At 45.0% G+C, this 21,569-nt stretch overlaps 1 protein-coding gene across 6 annotated transcripts in view; it reads left to right on the top strand.

Moving 5' to 3' along the window:
- Window positions 1–21,234, top strand: part of LOC117512232 (emerin-like) — a 57,779-nt gene extending 36,545 nt beyond the window's left edge. For 2 of the 6 annotated variants that reach the window (XM_034172223.1, XM_034172225.1), the window contains 2 exons: window positions 13,384–13,443; window positions 20,715–21,234. In XM_034172223.1, the coding sequence (XP_034028114.1) occupies window positions 13,384–13,443; window positions 20,715–20,928 (274 nt within the window). In that variant the 3' untranslated portion in view covers window positions 20,929–21,234. Of the gene's footprint in view, window positions 1–13,383; window positions 13,444–17,456; window positions 17,517–20,714 lie in introns of all 6 variants that reach the window. The other 4 variants (XM_034172221.1, XM_034172224.1, XM_034172220.1 and 1 more) reach the window with 3 other exon arrangements.
- Window positions 21,235–21,569: the final 335 nt, after the last annotated feature.

Below are 21,569 nucleotides of genomic sequence, written 5' to 3'. Positions count from 1 at the left end.
ACAAATTTGAATATTGCATGACCTCTGATCCTTGGCAGTCTGGCTGGCTTGGCTATGTTTATTGAAATGTTATTGGTAGGAAGTGTCTGGATGTTCTCTGAATTGGACAGGTTTCATTAAACTGTCTAATAAATTCTGTTTGAACTGGCATTGACTGGAAGAGTTTCAGCAACCATCTTTGATCCATAGGGACTGATGATTGAAGGTTTTTTTTATTTTATTTATTTATTTATTTATTTATTTATTTGAGGCATCATCAATTCAGCCAGGGAACTCAGGTGTGCAGCCAGTACATTCTGAGTGCCATACCCAAGCCCGGATAAAGGGTTGCATCAGGTAGGGCATCTGGTGTAAATACTGCCAAAATTAAACATGCCGATAACAAATAGAGTTTCCATACTGGATTGGTTGAGGCCCGGGATAACAGTGACCACCTCCAGTGCTGTTACCTAACAGGGTGGCAGCGGAAATTGGGCTACTGCTGAGCGAAGAAGAAGAGGAGGAGGAAAACATGTCCAGAGACAGTGGGCGAAGAGGAAAACTAGAAGGTTGGAAGTAAGAGTCGGGACTTTGAATGTTGGCAGGATGGCTGGTGAAGGGAAAGAGGTGGGTGGCTGATATGATGCAGAGGAGAAAGGTAGACATATTGTGTATGCAACAGACCAAGTGGAAGGGAAATGAGAGCAGAAGCATAGACGGTGGGTTCAAGTTGTTGTATCATGGTGAGGATAAGAAGAGAAATGGTGTTGGGGTCATTTTAAAGGAAGAGTATGTTAAGAGTGTTTTGGAGGTTAAGCAAGTGTCTGACAGGGTGATGAGTGCGAAGTTGGAAATTGAAGGGGTGATGATTAATATCATCAGTGCATATGCCCCACAGGTAGGTTGCAGGATGAAGGAGAAAGAAGATTTCTGAAGTAAGTTAGATGAGGCGGTGGAGAGTGTGCCCAAGCATGAAAGAGTGGTGATAGGAGCGGACTTCATTTCAGCTTGGGACTCCGGCAAGGACGGTCGCATTCCTCCCCTCTCCTCTCCTCCTTTCTGCTCTCTATCTCTGCTCCGACCTTCAAAGTCCTAGCTTCACTAGACTGTGAATTCTTCAAATTATGATTTGGATTAACTATGGAATTGATCAGCTGGTCTCTCAACGCCATTGATACCATTTGTTTTCGACAAGGAGATCAGGGTTTGGGGACCCTGCGTGCCCTGATGGAACCTACCCAGCAGGCTATGTTCTCGACCCCTGAGAGAATGGAGTGTGACATGTGGCTCCACTCTCTGTGGAAGACGTTGAGGATTCATTTGTATTCGCTTTTATGGTGGGAGGTTTGGTGCTGATTGGTTTGTGCGCTGCCCTGACCCACGAGAATATTAGCAAGACGGCTGCTTCCAGAATTTTGTCCCCTCATCAGTCCGTCATAATTAATGAGTTGGGCAATGCTGTGTAATTTCAGACTGCGTGAACTCTTGAACTCAAATGCAAAATGGATCCAATCTCGGAGCAAATCACTGCATTGCAAAGGAATTTACTGCTGAGGACCATAGAATATTCTTCATAAATTTGGACTCTTGACGGTCAGAGGTGCAGTAAATAGAACTCTGTATCTCTCCGCCAAACATCAACATGGCAGCCTTATCAGCTCCTGAAGGCCAAATTCCCTGCTCTTCCCACAGAAGGATCTATGGTCTTGGTGAAGGAATTCGGCTCCCCCTTCTCATCAACCCCCCACCCCCCGCCTGCTGTTGCAACTTCAGACTTTACACGCACACAGACAGAAACTGTCAGACTTTACACATACACGGACAGAACTTGACAGAAATTTAACTCATCTGCACACGACACATGTCTCCCTCCCTCCATCCCTGTTAACCCCCCCCCCCCCCCCGGTCTCTCCACTCCCCTCACCCTGGCTTCCTCCTTGCCACCTCAAAGGTAGCGCAGTTTTTACTGTTGCAGCCTTCAACCCCCACGCTGGGCGGCGCGGGCCCCTCCTGCTGCAGCCTTCACCCACTTTGCCTCAATTCGGATGACAGACTGCTTCAAGTTCAGTGCACATAAATAATGTCAAATGTATATGTGTTGTCTTTAATTTTGATGTGTGCCATTATTACGGTAAACAAGTAATAATTGTGGATTTATTGCTGTATCTTGTCTGAGGTAATTGGAGCGTAAACGTAATTGCCCTTTTTTGGGATCAATAAAGTTGTCTGAAGTCAGTGGGCATGTTGACAATGAGAACAGAGGTGATGAGGAAGTAATGGGTAGATATGGTATTAAGGACAGTAAAGTGGAAGGGCAGATGGTAGTTGATTTTGCAAAAAGGATTGAAATGGCTGTAGTAAACACCTACTTCAAGAAAAGGTAGGAGCACACAAGTGACATATAAGAGTGGAGGAAGGTGCACCCAGGTGGACTACATTCTGTGTAGGAGATGCAAGCTCAAAGAAATTGGAAACTGTAAGGTACTGGCAGGAGAGAGAGTAGCGAGACAGTATAGGATGGTGGTTTGTAGAATGACATTAGAGGTAAAGAAGAAGAGAGTGAGAGCTCAACAAAGGAGCAGATGGTGGAAGCTGTTGGAGGAAAACTGTTGTGTGAAATTCAGTGAGCAGGTGAGAGAGGCACTAGATGGAGGAGAAGCAATTTTAGGCAACTGGGAAAGTACTGCAGATGTGAGGGAGACAGCTAGGAAGGTACTGGGCATGACATCTGGATAGGGATGGGTATCGGGTGCTGATTCTTTTTGAGAATTGTTAAGAAATGATTCCATTCACCGACATCAATAGCCTTTTTGCTTAATGATTCCCTTATCAATCCTTCAGAGCGGCCGTTGTTTTTAGAGTGTTTATCGGGAAAATGACCATTTCTCTACGTTGATTGCAGACCCTGCAGCAAGTGTGTAATCAACTGCTTCTGTAACGGCTCCGCTTTGAAGCTTGAACCAACGAAGCAGTGCTCCGACTCGCTGCTTTGTTGGTTCTCTGCTTCGCTGCTTTTCAGAAGTGGCAAGCCTGCTTCTTAACCCCTCTCAAAGCCATTTAAAGATGTCAATCATGAGTCACTTTTGTGTGGATTAAAGTCACTAACTGGGACTCATCTTGTTGCAGGAAAGAAATAAGAATCGTCCTCCATTCTGTTCGCACAGCTCCAAATGCTACACCGCTCTCTGCCGAGTCAAGTTAGAGTCCGGCCGGAATTAATAACTTCAAAGCGAATTGCCGTTTTAAATCTAATGACACCTCTTTCCAAACGTTGTAATACAAATGATAAACTAAATCGACCAAAACATTTTTCCTCCCAAAATGAGACATCCTGCATTCTTTATGAATTACACTGATGCTGATGTGCAGCACAGCCGGCTGAGCTCAGTTCAGAAGCTATGCAGTGACATTTATGCCATTAATGTCTGAAAGGAAATGCTGTGACAGAAAAACACAGATTTTGTTTATTTCTATTTATGTCCAGAGATCAAGGATCCACCATGTAGAGTTTATTTATGTCCGGAGATCAAGGATCCAGTGACCAATTTCATATTTATTTACTTTAAGACTCATTAAAATGTTGTTGACATAGAAAAACTGTAAAGCCTACTTTTAGTACACAGAAAATTCACAAGAGGTATTGATAAGGGAATCGATAAGGAATTGGATCAGTAAGCGGAATCAATAATGATATCAATAAAATCTTATCAGTACCCATCCCTACATCTGGACAACGGAAGGAAGATAAGGAGTCTTGGTGGTGGAACTAATATGTCCAGAAAAGCATAAGGAGAAAGAGGTTGGCAAAAAAGAAATGGGGTGGTCAGAGAAATGAAGACAGTAGACAGGAGTACAAGGAAATGCAGTGTAAGGAGAAAAGAGAAGTGGCAAAAGCTAAGAAAAAGGCATTTAGTGAGTTGCACAAGAAGCTGCAGAAGAACAGTAGGAAGGAAGGAGAAAAGGACTTATACCAATTGGCCAAACAAAGGTATAGAGCTGGAAAGGATGTGCAGCAGGCTAGGGTGGTAAAAGATGCAGATGGCAATGTGCTGACAGGGCTCGAAATAGTATGTGCATGTGCTAGTTTGTGCACGTATTATTCGAGCGGTGCATGTAATTTTATACTCCACTGGCACAAGTAACTTTATCCAAGTTTTATCAACTATAAGCACCAGTAGAATGAACCAATTAAGGAATAAATAAGGAAAAAACAATTTCCAGTGTGTTGTCTTTGTCTTCACTGCATTTTATGACTCCCGCACACGGAGAGAGTTGCTGTGCTCTATTTGTTGTGTTCGCGCGTACACATGTAAACAAAGAAAAAAAAAAACTGGCTGCGGTTCCTCTCTCTCTGCTCTCAAACTCTGTCATCATTGTGTTATAAACCAGTCACCATTTGTTTTATTATACATCTGTGTAGTTAAAAAAAATCATCTTCATGGATGATTAGTTTGCGCGTGCACGTGGAAAAAAAAACTGGCTGCCGCTGCGGTTCCTAACTTAAAGTGATATTTTTTCTGGCCATGATCATTTGTGCACACGATTTCCTTTAATTGAGCCCATGAATTAATAAAACGTATGCACGTTTTCCTTTTATTGAGCCCGCCGATTAATAAAACGTGTGCACGTTTTCCTTTCGTTTAAAATTAACTCCATAATATGACCTAAATAGTCATCCTTACAATGGGGAGATGCTTCTCCCTCAGCATCCTTTTTCATGCCATGCTGGGCAGCTGGAGTTCTCTGTATGTCCTTGTGCACCCAAACCATGATGTACCCTGACCAGATCCATTTCTAATGGGGAAATGTATTACACTGTCTGCTGGTTTGTTGACTAATAGTCAACATGTTGGGAAAGTGTAGTGACACGGACCCACAACAGGGGGCGTAAATGAACGGACAATGGAAGGAGTTAAATTAGAACACTTTACTGTTGTGAATGTCACAACCAAACACAGCAGATTACAGAATGTACACAAGTCAGTTAATAAAGGTGTCGTGTGGGCAGGCTCGATGATAAGAGACGCCCGTCTGGAGACGAACCGGAACCACACGATTTCCACCGCCACCGAACCCGAGGAATACTGGAGCCGCCAAGTCCCGAAGTCCCCAGGTGGCCACCGTCTTGGCGTGTCGGATCTGGTACTGCTGGCAGAAAACAAAGACAGTCAAGTGTGGGTGTGTGTACACCCAGTAACAATCCTGGTGGGAATTCCACCTCCACCTCTCACTCAATACGTGCTGCAGCGATCCCTCAGAGGAAAAAGAGTGCCGTCCTGCACAGCCTCCACAAACTAAGGACCGGTACTCCTGCAAACACTCACAATAGAAAGATTTAGAAAATACCAAAAAGGCTGAGAATATTACCTCTTGATGAAGATGATATCTCGGCAATGTGGTGGAGGTGTCTTCCTGCTTTTATTCCAGATGTGGAGTAGATGATCACTGACAGCTGTCATGGTTGATGGGTGACAGCTGTCACTACGGCTTGTTCCTGGCGGCAGCAGCGCCCTCTCGTGCCTGAAGCCCGCACTTCAGGCAGGGCGCCCTCTGGTGGTGGGCCAGCAGTACCTCCTCTTCTGGCGGCCCACACAACAGGACCCCCCCCTCAATGGGCGCCTCCTGGCGCCCGACCAGGCTTGTTCGGGTGGCGACGGTAGAAATCGGCCAGGAGGGCCGGGTCCAGGATGAAGCTCCTCTTCACCCAGGAGCGTTCTTCGGGTCCATACCCCTCCCAGTCCACCAAATACTGATAGCCCCGGCCCATGCGAAGGACGTCCAAGAGCCGGCGTACTGTCCAAGCCGGCTCCCCGTCGATAATACGGGCAGGAGGCGGCGCCGGACCGGGTGCACAGAGGGGTGAGGTGTGATGCGGTTTAATCCTGGAGACATGGAAGACCGGATGGATCCGCAGTGAGGCCGGGAGGACTGAGGACCTTAAGGATGGTGAATGGTCCAGTGAATCGGTCTTTTAACTTGGGGGACTCGACCTGGAGTGGTATGTCCTTGATGGAAAGCCATACCTCCTGCCCGGGCTGGTATGCGGGGGCCGGGGACCGTCGACGGTCTGCATGGGCTTTCGCCCTCGTCCGGGCCCTCAACAAGGCCGAACAGGCGGTGCGCCACACCCGACGGCATCTCCACAGGTGGGCCTGGACCGAGGGCACACCGACCTCTCCCTCCACCAAAGGAAACAAAGGGGGTTGGTACCCCAGACACACCTCAAACGGGGAGAGGCCGGTGGCAGAGGACACTTGGCTGTTATGAGCGTACTCGATCCAGGCCAGATGTTCACTCCAAGCCGTCGGGTGTGCGGAGGTAATACACCGAAGGGCTTGTTCCAACTCTTGGTTGGCCCGTTCGGCCTGTCCGTTAGTTTGAGGGTGATACCCAGACGAGAGGCTTACGGTGGCCACCAGTTCCCGGCAGAAACTTCTCCATACCTGCGAGGAGAACTGGGGACCGCGATCTGAAACGATGTCTGTAGGTATCCCATGCAGCCGGACGACATGGTGGACCAGGAGATCCGCCGTCTCCTGGGCCGACGGGAGCTTCGGGAGGGCCACGAAGTGGGCCGCCTTGGAGAATCGGTCCACTATCGTGAGAATGGTGGTGTGTCCCCGGGACGGCGGGAGGCCCGTGACAAAATCCAGACCGATGTGGGACCAGGGGCGATGAGGCACAGGAAGTGGCTGTAGGAGTCCCTGTGCCTTCTGATGGTTCGCCTTGCCCCTGGCGCAGGTGGTGCAGGCCTGGATGTAAGCCCGGACATCAGTCTCCAGGGACACCCACCAGAAGCGCTGCCGGACCACTGCCACGGTCCTACGCACCCCTGGATGGCAGGAGAGCTTGGACCCGTGACAGAAGTCCAGGACGGCAGCCCTGGCCTCTGGTGGGACGTATAGTCTGTTCTTCGGTCCAGTTCCGGGATCCGGGCTCCGTGCCAGGGCCTCCCGGACGGTCTTCTCCACGTCCCAGGTTAGGGTAGCCACGATAGTGGACTCCGGTAGGATGGGTTCCGGTGGATCCGACAGCTCGGTCTTGACTTCCCGTTCGTGCACCCGGGACAGGGCATCCGATCTCTGGTTTTTGGTCCCGGGGCGGTAGGTGATCCGGAAGTCAAAACGACCGAAAAACAGTGACCAGCGGACTTTCCTGGGGTTCAGTCGCTTGGCGGTCCTGATATACTCCAGGTTCCGGTGGTCAGTAAAAACCGTGAAAGGCACTGACGCTCCCTCCAGCAGGTGTATCCACTCCTCAAGAGCCTCTTTCACCGCAAGGAGCTCTCGATTGCCCACGTCATAGTTCCGCTCTGCTGGGGTCAACCTGCGGGAAAAATAGGCACACGGGTGAAGAACCTTATCGGTCTCTCCGCTCTGGGATAGCACGGCTCCTATCCACTTCAACCACAAACTGGCGACTAGGATCGGGCTGCACCAAGACAGGTGCAGTCGAGAAGCGCTGTTTCAACTCCCTGAACGCGGCATCGCACCGATCCGACCAGGTGAAGGGAACTTTTGGTGAGGTCAGGGCTGTCGGGGCTAACTACCTGACTATACCCCTTAATGAACCTCCTGTAAAAATTTGCGAAGCCGAGGAACTGTTGCAGCTTCCTACGGCTCGTAGGTTGGGGCCAGTCTCTCACCGCTGCGACCTTGGCCGGATCCGGGGCGACGGAGTTGGAGGAGATGATATATCGTCCAGATATACGAAGACGAATCGGTGCAGGAAGTCCCGCAAGACGTCATTAACCAAAGCTTGGAACGTCGCGGGGGCGTTAGTGAGGCCGAACGGCATGACCAGGTGCTCAAAATGACCTAACGGGGTGTTGAATGCCGTCTTCCATTCGTCTCCCTTCCGGATCCGAACTAGGTGGTATGCGTTCCTAAGATCCAACTTTGTGAAGATTTTGGCTCCATGCAGGGGGGTGAACACCGAATCCAACAAAGGCAACGGGTATCGGTTGCGAACCGTGATCTCGTTCAGCCCCCGGTAATCAATGCATGGACGAAGACCGCCATCTTTTTTGCCCACAAAAAAGAAACCTGCTTCCATCGGAGAGGTGGAGTTACGGATCAGCCCGGCAGCTAAGGAGTCCCGGATGTAGGTCTCCATCTATTCGCGCTCAGGTCGGGAGAGGTTGTACAGCCTGCTGGACGGGAACTCCACGCCTGGCAACAAATCGATGGCACAATCGTACGGACGGTGCGGGGGAAGGGTGAGTGCCCGATCCTTGCTAAAAACGTCAGCAAGATCGTGGTACTCAACCGGCACCGCCGACAGATTGGGGGGAACTTTGACCTGCTCCTTAGCCTGGGAACCGGGAGGAACCGAGGATCCCAAACACACCCGATGGCAGGTCTCGCTCCACTGTACCACCACCCCGGACGGCCAATCAATCCGGGGATTGTGTTTTAGCATCCAGGGGAACCCCAGAATCACACGGGAGGTAGAAGGAGTCACAAAAAACTCAATCTCCTCCCTATGATTCCCTGACACTACCAGAGTTACTGGTAGTGTCCTGTGTGTGATTAAAGGGAGTAGGGTGCCATCTAGTGCTCGCACCTGCAATGGTGAAGGAAGAGCCACCAGAGGGAGCCCTACCTCCCTGGCCCATCTGCTGTCTAGCAGATTCCCTTCTGACCCTGTGTCTACCAGTGCTGGGGCCTGAAGGGTTAAATCCCCACTAAGGATTGTAAATGGGAGCCGTGTGGAAATGTGTGTGTGTCCCACGTGAATTTCTTGGCCCACCCTAAGCCCAGTTTCTAGGGGCGGGCGTTGGTGTTTAACCATTCGGGGCAATTGCTCAATTGATGCTCCATTGAGCCACAAACAAAACACGCCCCACGGGGAAGCCTCCTCTGTCTATTTGGTGGTCTGAATGTGGCCCTGCTCGTGTCCATAGCTTCGTCAGCAGGGGGAGCTGTCGCCCCACGGGACGTAGAGGCCAGGGAGCGTGGGAAGGGCGGACCTTTCTCGGACCCGGAAGGAAGAGAGACGGCGCACGCCCGGCCACGCCCTTCGTCTCGTTCCCGACGGCGTTCCTCCAACCGATTGTCCAACCGTATAACAAGATCGATAAGCCCATCTAATTCCCGCGGTTCATCCTTGGCCACCAGGTGCTCCTTCAGGACCGACGACAGTCCGTTTACGAAGGCGGCGCGGAGCGCAGCGTTATTCCAGCCGGACCTCGCAGTCGCGATGCGGAAGTCGACTGTATAAGCGGCTGCGCTCCGGCGTCCCTGTCTCATAGACAGCAGCACAGTTGAAGCAGTCTCTCCCCTGTTAGGGTGATCAAACACTGTTCTGAACTCCCTCACAAACCCAGTGTACGTGTGAAGGAGCCATGAATTTTGCTCCCAAAGCGCCGTAGCCCAAGCGCGTGCCTCTCCCCGAAGCAGAGTAATCACATAAGCTATTTTGCTAGCGTCTGATGCGTACATGACGGGACGTTGTGCGAAGACAAGCGAACACTGCATGAGAAAGTCCGCGCACGTCTCCACACAACCTCCGTACGGCTCTGGAGGGCTTATGTATGCTTCAGGGGATGGTGGGAGGGGTTGTTGAACCACCACTGGAACATTCATATCCTGCACAGGGTCGGCAGGAGGAGGAGCTGCAGCAGCGCCCTGAGCGTTCGCCGCCATTTGCGCGGAGAGAGCCTCCACCCTGCGGTTCAGGAGGATGTTTTGCTTTTGATCCATCCGAGCCGTAAAGGCTGCGAGAATGTGCTGTAGCTCACCAATCACGCCTCCTGCAGACGCCTGCGCTCCCTGCTCTTCCATTGGTCGTTCAACAGCCGGGTGACGCCCCTCGGAGTCCATGACGCTGGCCGAGATATCCTGTTGGGAAAGTGTAGTGACACGGACCCACAACAGGGGGCGCAAATGAACGGACAATGGAAGGAGTTAAATTAGAACACTTTACTGTTGTGAATGTCACAACCAAACACAGCAGATTACAGAATGTACACAAGTCAATTAATAAAGGTGTCGTGTGGGCAGGCTCGATGATAAGAGACGCCCGTCTGGAGATGAACCGGAACCACACGATTTCCACTGCCACCGAACCCAAGGAATACTGGAGCCGCCAAGTCCCAAAGTCCCCAGGTGGCCACCATCTCGGCGTGTCGGATCTGGTACTGCTGGCAGAAAACAAAGACAGTCAAGTGTGGGTGTGTGTACACCCAGTAACAATCCTGGTGGGAATTCCACCTCCACCTCTCACTCAATAGGTGCTGCAGCGATCCCTCAGAGGAAAAAGAGTGCCGTCCTGCACAGCCTCCACAAACTAAGGACCGGTACTCCTGCAAACACTCACAATAGAAAGATTTAGAAAATACCAAAAAGGCTGAGAATATTACCTATTATGGTTGATGGGTGACAGCTGTCACCACGGCTTGTTCCTGGAGGCGGCAGCGCCCTCTCGTGCCTGAAGCCCGCACTTCAGGCAGGGCGCCCTCTGGTGGTGGGCCAGCAGTACCTCCTCTTCTGGCGGCCCACACAACACAACATTTGTGTTTCAAGACAATATTGAATAATTGAATGCACGTTTTACAAATTGTGGCCACGTTCAAGTAGATCGTGCCCTTGTTTTACTCAAACAATGCCTAAAACATGCGCACAATATAACAAAATGAGTGCACAATATAATAAAACGTGCGCACAGTATAACAAATTGAGCGCACAATATAACAAAATGAGCGCACAATATAATAAAACATGCGCACATTCTCTCCACATGCAAAACATTTTGCGATGACACTTCTAGGGCTCCGTAGTTCCTCGCTCTCTCTCCCTTCAAACCCTGTCATCACTGTGTTATAAACCAGTCACCATTTGTTTTATTATACATCTGTGTAGTTAATAAATAAAATAATCTTCACGGAGGATTCATTCACACACACACGTGGAAAAAAAGCTGCTGCTGCTGCTGCTCTCCCCTCAAACTTTCCCCAGAGAGGAAGAATCTGACACATCAGAGGAGGAGTTTTAAGGTTGATATAAGACTGACTTTTGGTTGTGCAAGTAACTTTTTTGTTGTGCAAGTAATTTTTTTGTTACTAGCACCAGTGCAAGTAGGTTAAAAAATGTATTTTGACCCCTGGCTGACAATGGAGGAGAGTGTGTTGAGAAGGTCAAGGTAATATTTTGAGGAGCTGAAGAATGAAGAAAATGAGAGAGAGAAAAGGCTGCATGATGTGGCAAGAGTAAATCAGGAAGTGCAAGGGATAAGTAATGATGAAGTGAGGGCAGCTATTAAAAGGCTGAAGAGTGGAAAGGCAGTTGGACCAAATGACATTCTGGTGGAGGCATGAAAATGTCTTGGAGAGATGGCAGTGGAGTTTCTAATCAGATTGTTTAATAAAATAAAATCATGGAAAGTGAGAGGATGTCTGAGGAGTGGAGATGAAGTGTGCTGGTTCCTATTTTTAATAAGGGTGATGTGCAGAGCTGCAGTAATTACAGAGGTGTAAAGTTGATCAGCCACAGCATGAAGTTATGGGAAAGAGTAGTAGAAGCTTGGCTTAGAAAGCAGGTGAAGATCTGTGAGCAGCAGTATGGTTTCATGCTGAGAAAGAACACTATTGATGCAATGTTTGCTGAAAATACTGATGGAGAAGTATAGAGAAGGCCAGAAGGAGTTACATTGTGTGTTTGTGGGTTTAGAGAACGCTTATGACAGGGTGCCAAGAGAAGAGTTGTTGTTGCATGAGGAAGTCTGGAGTGGCAGAGAAGAATGTGAGGGTAGTGCAGGACATGTACAATAATAGTGTGACAGTGGTGAGAAGTGCAGTAGGAATGATTCAAGGTGGAGGTGAGATTACACAAAGGATCAGCACTGAGTCCTTTCTTGTTTGTAGTGGTGATGGACAGGTTTACTGATGAGATCAGACAACAGTCTCCATGGACTATGATGTTTGCAGATGACATTGTGATCTTCAGTGAGAGTAAGAGAACTAGCCTGGAAATGTGGCGATATCCTCTGGAGAGCAGGGGAATGAAAGTCAGCAGGCACAAGACTGAGTACATGTGTGTGAATGAGAGGGAGCCCAGTGGAATAGTGCGGTTACAAGGAGTAGAAGTGGTGAAAGTAGATGAATTTAAATACTTGTGGTCAACTGTCCAAAGTAATGGAGAGCGTGGTAGAGAGGTGAAGAAGAGAGTGCAGGCAGGATAGAGTGGGTGGAGAAAGGTGATAGGAGTAATCAATACAATTTGTATATGTTCAATAAAGCCTGTCTATTAATCAGTCAATCAAAAACAATATTTACGTTTTAACAGCGTCTGCAGGCGGCTTTTCATGTGTGTATGTGTGTGTGTGTGTGTGTACATGAGCGTTTGACCAAAGTGGAAGCTATGCAAATCAAGGAATATTTGTAGATCACCCTCTGTGCATTTGCTGGTATTCATGAGACAAATTTAACTCCTTAGAAAGTTAGCTTTCTAAGGAGTTTAATTTTGCGTGCACATTTTGCATGCACACTAACACCGCAAAATGTGTTATCAGGTTACAAAAAGTGTTTTCAGTCTTAGAAGTGTTTATTTCTCACTATCCTTTACATAATATATGACAAAGAGGATATATTTACACACAAACGAAACAGAGTTTTGCAACTAGCTACCAGCCTATGACATCACCATGCTAACGTCCACGAAATAAGTTTTATTAGGTTCCAGAAAACAGCGTTTTCAGTTTTAGAAATGTTTATTTCTCTCTAGCTTTTACATAATATAAGAGAGACATGCATATAAACACAAAGCAAAGCAGTTTTGAAGAGACCAGCCACTGACATCATGGTGCAGCTCTACTCTGATTGGCTCTCATCCCCCACCACTCAAAAATAAAGCAGAATAGATTCAAAGAGAATGTGAATTTTTAACCTCTTAAAAGACTTATTAAAATATGTCAAGGTTAGCCATCTTTGAACTTGTCCAAGGTCTGTGTCCCAAGAATGTTCCCTGTGAATTTGAAGACTGTGGCAGTAATAGAACTGGATTTATGCTGTAGACAGACAGACAGACGCCAGGTTTTCGCAATACCCGATGGCCATATGTTGGCCTCAGGTAACAATCATAAATTACATTTAATTTATTCCGCTTCACACAGGCCCACTGATGTTTGTGAAGGACCCATGACATGGAGCTAATATCCCCTGACTTCAGGCACTGAGGGGCTGTTAGCCCATATCACTCTTTAAAAATATGAATCCCTGTTTTCTGGTTTGTAACAAAGTCCGCCCATGATGATTTTTTTTTTTTTTTTTTTTAAACAGGATTCATATCTTGATAGGCAAGAACTGATTCAATTTTCAAGGTCAACGGTCAAAGTCATTGTGAAGTTTTCCAGTTGGCAAGGAGTGGGGGAAAGACTTTAAGTCTATTTTACTGTTATTCTGTACAGGAAATTGTATTCCAGCTCTTCACAGCCAGCGGCTTTGTACAGAGAGAGAGATTTTGATGAGTAAGGGAATTAATCAGACGTATGAGACAATTTAATGTCCAGTGGAACATCTGCCTATTATTGTGGCAACAAATTTACAATTTTAACACAAAACGTATTTAGTCTTTATTTATATACCCTATCCACACACTGGAACGCTCCTTGTCGAGCATCATTCCACTCTCTTTTTTTGATGAAAGTTGGTTAAATGGCCAACTTAAATTATTTTTTATTAAAGTTTATTAAATACCCACTTAAAAATGATTAATTTTGTGAGCGATCCAGTATCAGGATCAGCTTCCGATACTGACATATTTCACGTATCAGAAAATACAACCCGCAACATTTTCTGATATCGGAGAAGAGCCACTGTGAATCTTCTCAACTGCCATTGTTTGCTCTCTGCTGGTTTACTGAGGAGGGGAAGGGGAGGTTTTCTGGAGCAAAGCTGTTTGAGAGAGCTCTTTTCCCCAGTGTTCTAGCTGCGAGTAGCGGCAAATTTCCGCCCTGCTCTCGGGTTCAAATTGTGTGTTCATTGAGCATGGATTTTCCAAAAAATTAACTGTATTGTTGCTGAAAATGTGTGCTAAAACATTTGCCACTTCACTGTCCCGAGGCTGTGAAATACCAGCTCAGTATGCAGCCGAGGAGGAGAAGCAAAAGAGATTCTGTTCGCTGAAAGGGAAAAAAGTCTCCATTAAAATCCTGCGCGTGAGCGTCACTGATGATACATTTATTTTACAGTTGAAAGGCTTTGTGTTAACAAAAAGTTTTAAGTTTGCGCAGCACGAAAACAGCGAGAGAGAAAGAAAGAGACAGAGGGAGAGAGAAAGCGAGCAAGGGAGAGAGACAGACAGAGACAGACAGACAGAGACAGAGGACTTAATTTTTAATTTTTACTCTCTAACACTTACTTTGACAATGTAAACATACGTCTCCCATATCAGTAAAGCTCCACTGAAATTGCAAATTGAGAAGGAAGGACAGACAGACAAAGAGAGAGAGTGCCATCTTTTCTCTTTAAGTCTATAAAAATAAGGCTATAAAAGTCTTTAAAAATAAAAGTGCTTAATTCTTTCACCAAAACATCAAATCTGGGCTTTCATCTTAAATACACCTTCTGGCAAATTGTAGCTGAACTTTCAGGCCTCCTTTTTAAGAAAACCCTCATATAAAATCGACAATAATGATAATAATATTAAAGCAAACAGAGCTCTGGTATCAGATTGGAAAAGTATCAGTATCGGCAGATATCCAAATTCAGGTATCAGGATCAGATCAGAAATGAACAATTGTGGATCGGTGCACCCCTACCCCCAACACATCTTGAAAAGCAAAGAATAATGAGTTTTCATGTTGTTTTTCTCATCTCTTCCATGTCTTACATGTCAGTGTACACAGGGAGTAGTCGCGTGGCAGTGATGTCACTTTGAAAGTTTGCAGTCAGAGATTTGCAGCAATAGTCAGATACTGTGAGGAAATACTGGTTATGAGATATGTAGCACTTATGGTGCAAAAGATGTGAAACTGATGGAACATTTTTCAATTGGGCACCGCAGTCTTATTTGGGAACTATAGAGTTAAAATATGACGCATACAATATAATTTTTCGACATCCGGGGACAGCCTTCATCTGTCTCTAACAGAAACATGGCACGGTCCCTGAGTGAAAATGCAAAGAAACAGTGACGATGTGGTGTAAAGTGGACATGTGTTGCATTTTTTTTTTTTTTTATGGCCCAGAGCTCAAACATGTCGAGGTGGTTTTGCAGGCGAGAGAATGCAGCCACTCTGGTTAGCTGTGTAGGCTAACACTTACCGACACGACCTCTCCCATTTGCCTCGTCTTCCCTTCTCCACTGGGAACCGAAAAAACCTGCACTTTTCACGACTACTTTGGTGATTGCAGCTGAAAACAAAACAGTACACCTTTTTATCTGTTAGACATGATGGTGTTTGTGTCTGTACAGGCTGTCCCCAGATGTGGTCAAATCATGCAGGGGCTCAAACGAGACTGCGCTGCCCTGTTTAATGCAACAGTGGCACAAGGCGCACAGTACACCCTTCATGATCTATGCTTATTCAAGAAAACAGTAAATATTTTGATAACAAGATGAAGCATCCACACACTTCACACACCATACCTGACTCAGATCTTCCTTTTATACAGTAGTGTTCAGAATAATAGTAGTGCTATGTGACTAAAAAGATTAATCCAGGTTTTGAGTATATTTCTTATTGTTACATGGGAAATAAGGTATCAGTAGATTCTCACAAATCCAACAAGACCAAGCATTCATGATATGCACACTCTTAAGGCTATGAGATTGGGCTATTAGTAAAAGAAAGTAGAAAAGGGGGTGTTCACAATAATAGTAGCATCTGCTGTTGACGCTACAAACTCAAAACTATTATGTTCAAACTGCTTTTTTAACAATCCTGTAAATCACTAAACTAGTATTTAGTTGTATAACCACAGTTTTTCATGATTTCTTTACATCTACGAGGCATTAATTTTGTTGGTTTGGAACCAAGATTTTGCTGGTTTACTAGTGTGCTTGGGGTCATTGTCTTGTTAAAACACCCATTTCAAGGGCATGTCCTCTTCAAATATTTTGACATATCCAAACTGATCCATGATACCTGGTATGCGATATATAGGCCCAACACCATAGTAGGAGAAACATGTCCATATCATGATGCTTGCACCACCATGCTTCACTGTCTTCACTGTGAACTGTGGCTTGAATTCAGAGTTTGGGGGTCGTCTCACAAACTGTCCGCGGCCCTTGGACCCAAAAAGAACAGTTTTACTCTCATCAGTCCACAAAATATTCCTCCATTTCTCTTTAGGCCAGTTGATGTGTTCTTTGGCAAATTGTAATATGTCTTTTATTTAACAGAGGGACTTTGTGGGGGATTCTTGCAAATAAATTAGATTCACACAGGTGTCTTCTAACTGTCACAGCACTTACAGGTAACTCCAGACTGTCTTTGATCATCCTGGAGCTGATCAATGGGTGAGCCTTTGCAATTCTGGTTATTCGTCTATCCATTTTGATGGTTGTTTTCCATTTTCTTCCACGCGTCTGTTTTTTTTTTTTTTTTTTTTTTGGCCATTTTAAAGCATTGGAGATCATTGTAGATGAACAGCCTATAATTTTTTGCACCTGCGTATAAGTTTTCCCCTCTCCAATCAACTTTTTAATCAAACTACGCTGTTGTTCTGAACAATGTCTTGAACGTCCCATTTTCATCAGGCTTTCAAAGAGAAAAGCATGTTCAACAGGTGCTGGCTTCATCCTTACATAGGGGACACCTGATTCACACCTGTTTGTTCCACAAAATTGACGAACTCACTGACTGAATGCCACACTACTATTATTGTGAACACCCCCTTTTCTACTTTTTTTTACTAATGGCCCAGTTTCATAGCCTTAAGGGTGTGCATATCATGAATGCTTGGTCTTGTTGGATTTGTGAGAATCTACTGAATCTACTGGTACCTTGTTTCCCATGTAACAATAAGAAATATACTCAAAACCTGGATTAATCTTTTTAGTCACATAGCACTACTATTATTCTGAACACTACTGTACTGACATGACCTCTCCCATTTGCCTCGTCTTCCCTTCTCCACTGGGAACTGAAAAAAACCTGCACTTTTCACGACTACTTTGGTGATTGCAGCTGAAAACAAAACAGTACACCTTTTATCTGTTAGACGTGATGGTGTTTGTGTCTGTACAGGCTGTCCCCAGATGTGGTCAAATCATGCAGGGGCTCAAACGAGACTGCGCTGTCCTATTTAATGCAACAATGGCACAAGGCGCACAGTACACCCTTCGTGATCTATGCTTATTCAAGAAAACAGTAAATATTTTGATAACAAGATGAAGCATCCACACACTTCACACACCATACCTGACTCAGATCTTTCATACATTAAGAAGCTGCTTCTTATGTCATTGTGATGTTTTCCAGTTGGTGAGACGTGAGGGGAAGGACGTTAAATTTATTGTTATTTTTTACAGGAAATTGTATTCCAGCTCCTCACGGCCAGCGGCTTTGTACAGAGAGAGAGATTTTGATGAGTAAGTGAATTAATCAGATGTATTCAGCTAATCATTTCACAGGTTCAACTCTTGCTCAATTATTTTAGTTTTACTTCCTGCTTGTGTTGTGGTTGTTGTGTCAGTTCTTGCATATTCAAGAAAAAACATCTTGATCACAAGAAGCATCCAGAAAGTACTCACAGTGCTTCACTTTTTCCACATTTTATGTTACAGCCTTATTCCAAAATGGCTGAAATTCATTTTTTCCTCAAACGTCTACACACAATACCCCATAATGACAAAGTGAATTAAAAATGAATGAAAAACAAGATATCACATGTACTCAATTATTCACAGCCTTTGCCATGAAGCTCAAAATTTAGCTCAGGCGCATCCTGTTTCCACTGATCATCGTTTTTCTACATCTTACTTGGAGTCCACCTGGAGTAAATTCACTTGATTGGACATGATTTGGAAAGGCACACACCTGTCTACATATAAGGTCCCACAGTTGACAGTGCATGTCAGAGCACAAACCAAGTATGAAGTCAAAGGAATTGTCTGTAGACCTCTGAGACAGGATTGTCTCAAGGCGCAAATCTGGTGAAATGTACAGAAAGATTTCTGCTGCTTTGAAGGTCCCAGTGAAGACAGTGGCCTCCATTATCCGTAAATGGAAAAAGTTCAGATCCACCAGGACTCTGTGTGATCAGGGGAGAAGGCCCTCAGTCAGTAAGGTGATCAAGAACCCGATGGTCACTCTGTCCGAGCTCCAGCATTCCTCTGTGGAGAGAAGAAACTTCCAGAAGGGTAACCATCTCTGCAGAAATCCACCAGTCAGGCCTGTATGGTATAATGGCCAGACAGAAGCCACTCCTGAATAAAAGGCACATGGCAGCCCGCCTGGAGTTTCCCAAAAGGCACCTGTAGGACTCTCAGACTATGAGAAACAAAATTCTCTGGTCTGATGAGACAAAGATTGAACTCTTTGGTGTGAATGTCAGGTGTCATGTCTGGAGGAAACCAGGCACCATCCCTACAGTGAAGCATGATGGTGGCAGCATCATGCTGTGGGGATGTTTTTCAGCAGCAGGAACTGGGAGATTAGTCAGGATTGAGGGAAAGATGAATGCAGCAATGTACAGAGATATCCTGGATGAAAACCTGCTCCAGAGTGCTCTTGACCTCAGACTGGGGCGACAGTTCATCTTTCTGCAGGACAATGACCCTAAGCACACAGATATCAGAGGAGTGGCTTCAGGACAACTCTGTGAATGTCCAGCCATAGTCCAGACCTGAATTTGATTGAACATCTCTGGAGAGATCTGAAAATGGCTGTGCACCGACGCGCCCCATCCAACCTGATGGAGCTTGAGAGGTGCTGCAAAGAAGAATAAGCAAAACTGCCCAAAGATGGGTGCACCAAGCTTGTGGCATCATGTACAACCCCTGGCAAAAATTATGGAATCACCGGCCTCGGAGGATGTTCATTCAGTTGTTTAATTTTGTAGAAAAAAAGCAGATCACAGACATGACACAAAACTAAAGTCATTTCAAATGGCAACTTTCTGGCTTTAAGAAACACTATAAGAAATCAAGAAAAAAAAGATTGTGGCAGTCAGTAACGGTTACTTTTTTAGACCAAGCAGAGGAAAAAAATATGGAATCACTCAATTCTGAGGAAAAAATTATGGAATCACCCTGTAAATTTTCATCCCCAAAACTAACACCTGCATCATATCAGATCTGCTCGTTAGTCTGCATCTAAAAAGGAGTGATCACACCTTGGAGAGCTGTTGCACCAAGTGGACTGACATGAATCATGGCTCCAACACGAGAGATGTCAATTGAAACAAAGGAGAGGATTATCAAACTCTTAAAAGAGGGTAAATCATCACGCAATGTTGCAAAAGATGTTGGTTGTTCACAGTCAGCTGTGTCTAAACTCTGGACCAAATACAAACAACATGGGAAGGTTGTTAAAGGCAAACATACTGGTAGACCAAGGAAGACATCAAAGCGTCAAGACAGAAAACTTAAAGCAATATGTCTCAAAAATCGAAAAATGCACAACAAAACAAATGAGGAACGAATGGGAGGAAACTGGAGTCAAGGTCTGTGACCGAACTGTAAGAAACTGCCTAAAGGAAATGGGATTTACATACAGAAAAGCTAAACGAAAGCCATCATTAACACCTAAACAGAAAAAAACAAGGTTACAATGGGCTAAGGGAAAGCAATAGTGGACTGTGGATGACTGGATGAAAGTCATATTCAGTGATGAATCTCAAATCTGCATTGGGCAAGGTGATGATGCTGGAACTTTTGTTTGGTGCCGTTCCAATGAGATTTATAAAGATGACTGCCTGAAGAGAACATGTAAATTTCCACAGTCATTGATGATATGGGGCTGCATGTCAGGTAAAGGCACTGGGGAGATGGCTGTCATTACATCATCAATAAATGCACAAGTTTACGTTGATATTTTGGACAATTGAAAGGATGTTTGGGGATGATTAAATCATTTTTCAAGATGATAATGCATCTTGCCATAGTGCAAAAACTGTGAAAACATTCCTTGCAAAAAGACACATAGTGTAATGTCATGGCATAGGGTCAGTGTCAACGAGCAGATCTGATTTGATGCAGGTGTTAATTTGGGGGATGAAAATTTACAGGGTGATTCCATAATTTATTCCTCAGAATTGAGTGAGTCCATATTTTTTTCCTCTGCTTGGTCTAAAAAAGTAACCGTTACTGACTGTCACAATCTTTTTTTCTTGATTTCTTATAGTGTTTCTTAAAGCCAGAAAGTTGTCATTTGAAATGACTTTAGTTTTGTGTCATGTCTGTGATCTGCTTTTTTTTCTACAAAATTAAACAACTGAATGAACATCCTCCGAGGCTGGTGATTCCATAATTTTTGCCAGGGGTTGTATCATATTCAGACTTCAGGCTGTAATTGATAGCAAAGGGTGTGAATACATCTGTACATGTGATTTCTTACTTTTATAATAAATTTAAAAAAAAAATCATGCTGTCATTATGGGGTGTTGTGAGTACAATTTACAGGGGGAAAATGTATTTACTCTGATTTTGGAATAAGGCTGCAACATAAAATGTGGAAAAAGTGAAGTGTTGTTAATACTTTCTAGATGCACTGTATGTGGGATTGCTGATCGAGCAGGTTATAATCGCTTATCTGTTGTGGCATCTTTTCTTCTATTTTTTTTCTAGACCTTACACGTACACACCATCCACTTACAGAAACATTTCTTTGAAGCAAACAGCCAAATCTGCTGAAAACCTTCCAGGAGAGAAAAAGTCATCTCGCCTCATCCCACTATGGATTCAGTTCGTTGTCTTCTTCCTGGTTGTGGCATTTTTCTTCTATTTTGTTTTTTCCAACATGGAGACAACAGTAACTGACCCCTTTCAAAAAATTGAGTAATATTTACACATGCAGGGGTTTTTTTTTTTTTTCCCCAATCAAGGGATTACTTTTTTACTACTCTTATTTTGGACTTTGCCAAACTTTGTACTTTACACAGTTGCATTTTATCCACTTCATTATGCTGAATAAAAATGTGTCATTATCCATCCTGTGACAACACATTAATAATCCAGTTAAAACAAGTACAGTTGTATGTAAAAGTTTGGGCACCCCTGATGATTTCCATGATTTTCCTTTTTGGTTGTTTGGATCAGCAGTTTCAGTTAAATATATCATATAGCAGACAAACAGTGATATTTGAGAAGTGAAATGAAGTTTATAGGATTTACAGAATGTGTGCAATAATTCTTTTAACAAAATTAGGCAGGTGCATAAATTTGGGCACCCCAACAGAAAAAAATTGATCAATATTTAGTAGATCCTCCTGTTGCAGAAACAACAGCCTCTAAACACTTCCTACAGCTTCCATTGAGAGTCTGGATTCTGGTTGAAGGTATTTTGGACCATTCTTCTTTACAAAACATCTCAGGTTTTTTGATTTCGGAGCATGGACAGCCTGCTTAAAATCACACCAGATTTTCAATAATATTCAGGTCTGGGGACTGAGATGGCCATTCCAGAACATTGTACTTGTTCCT

This window comes from Thalassophryne amazonica, chromosome 6, assembly GCF_902500255.1.
Source record: "Thalassophryne amazonica chromosome 6, fThaAma1.1, whole genome shotgun sequence".
Classification (NCBI taxonomy): domain Eukaryota; kingdom Metazoa; phylum Chordata; class Actinopteri; order Batrachoidiformes; family Batrachoididae; genus Thalassophryne; species Thalassophryne amazonica.
This window is presented reverse-complemented; position numbering and strand designations above follow the sequence as displayed.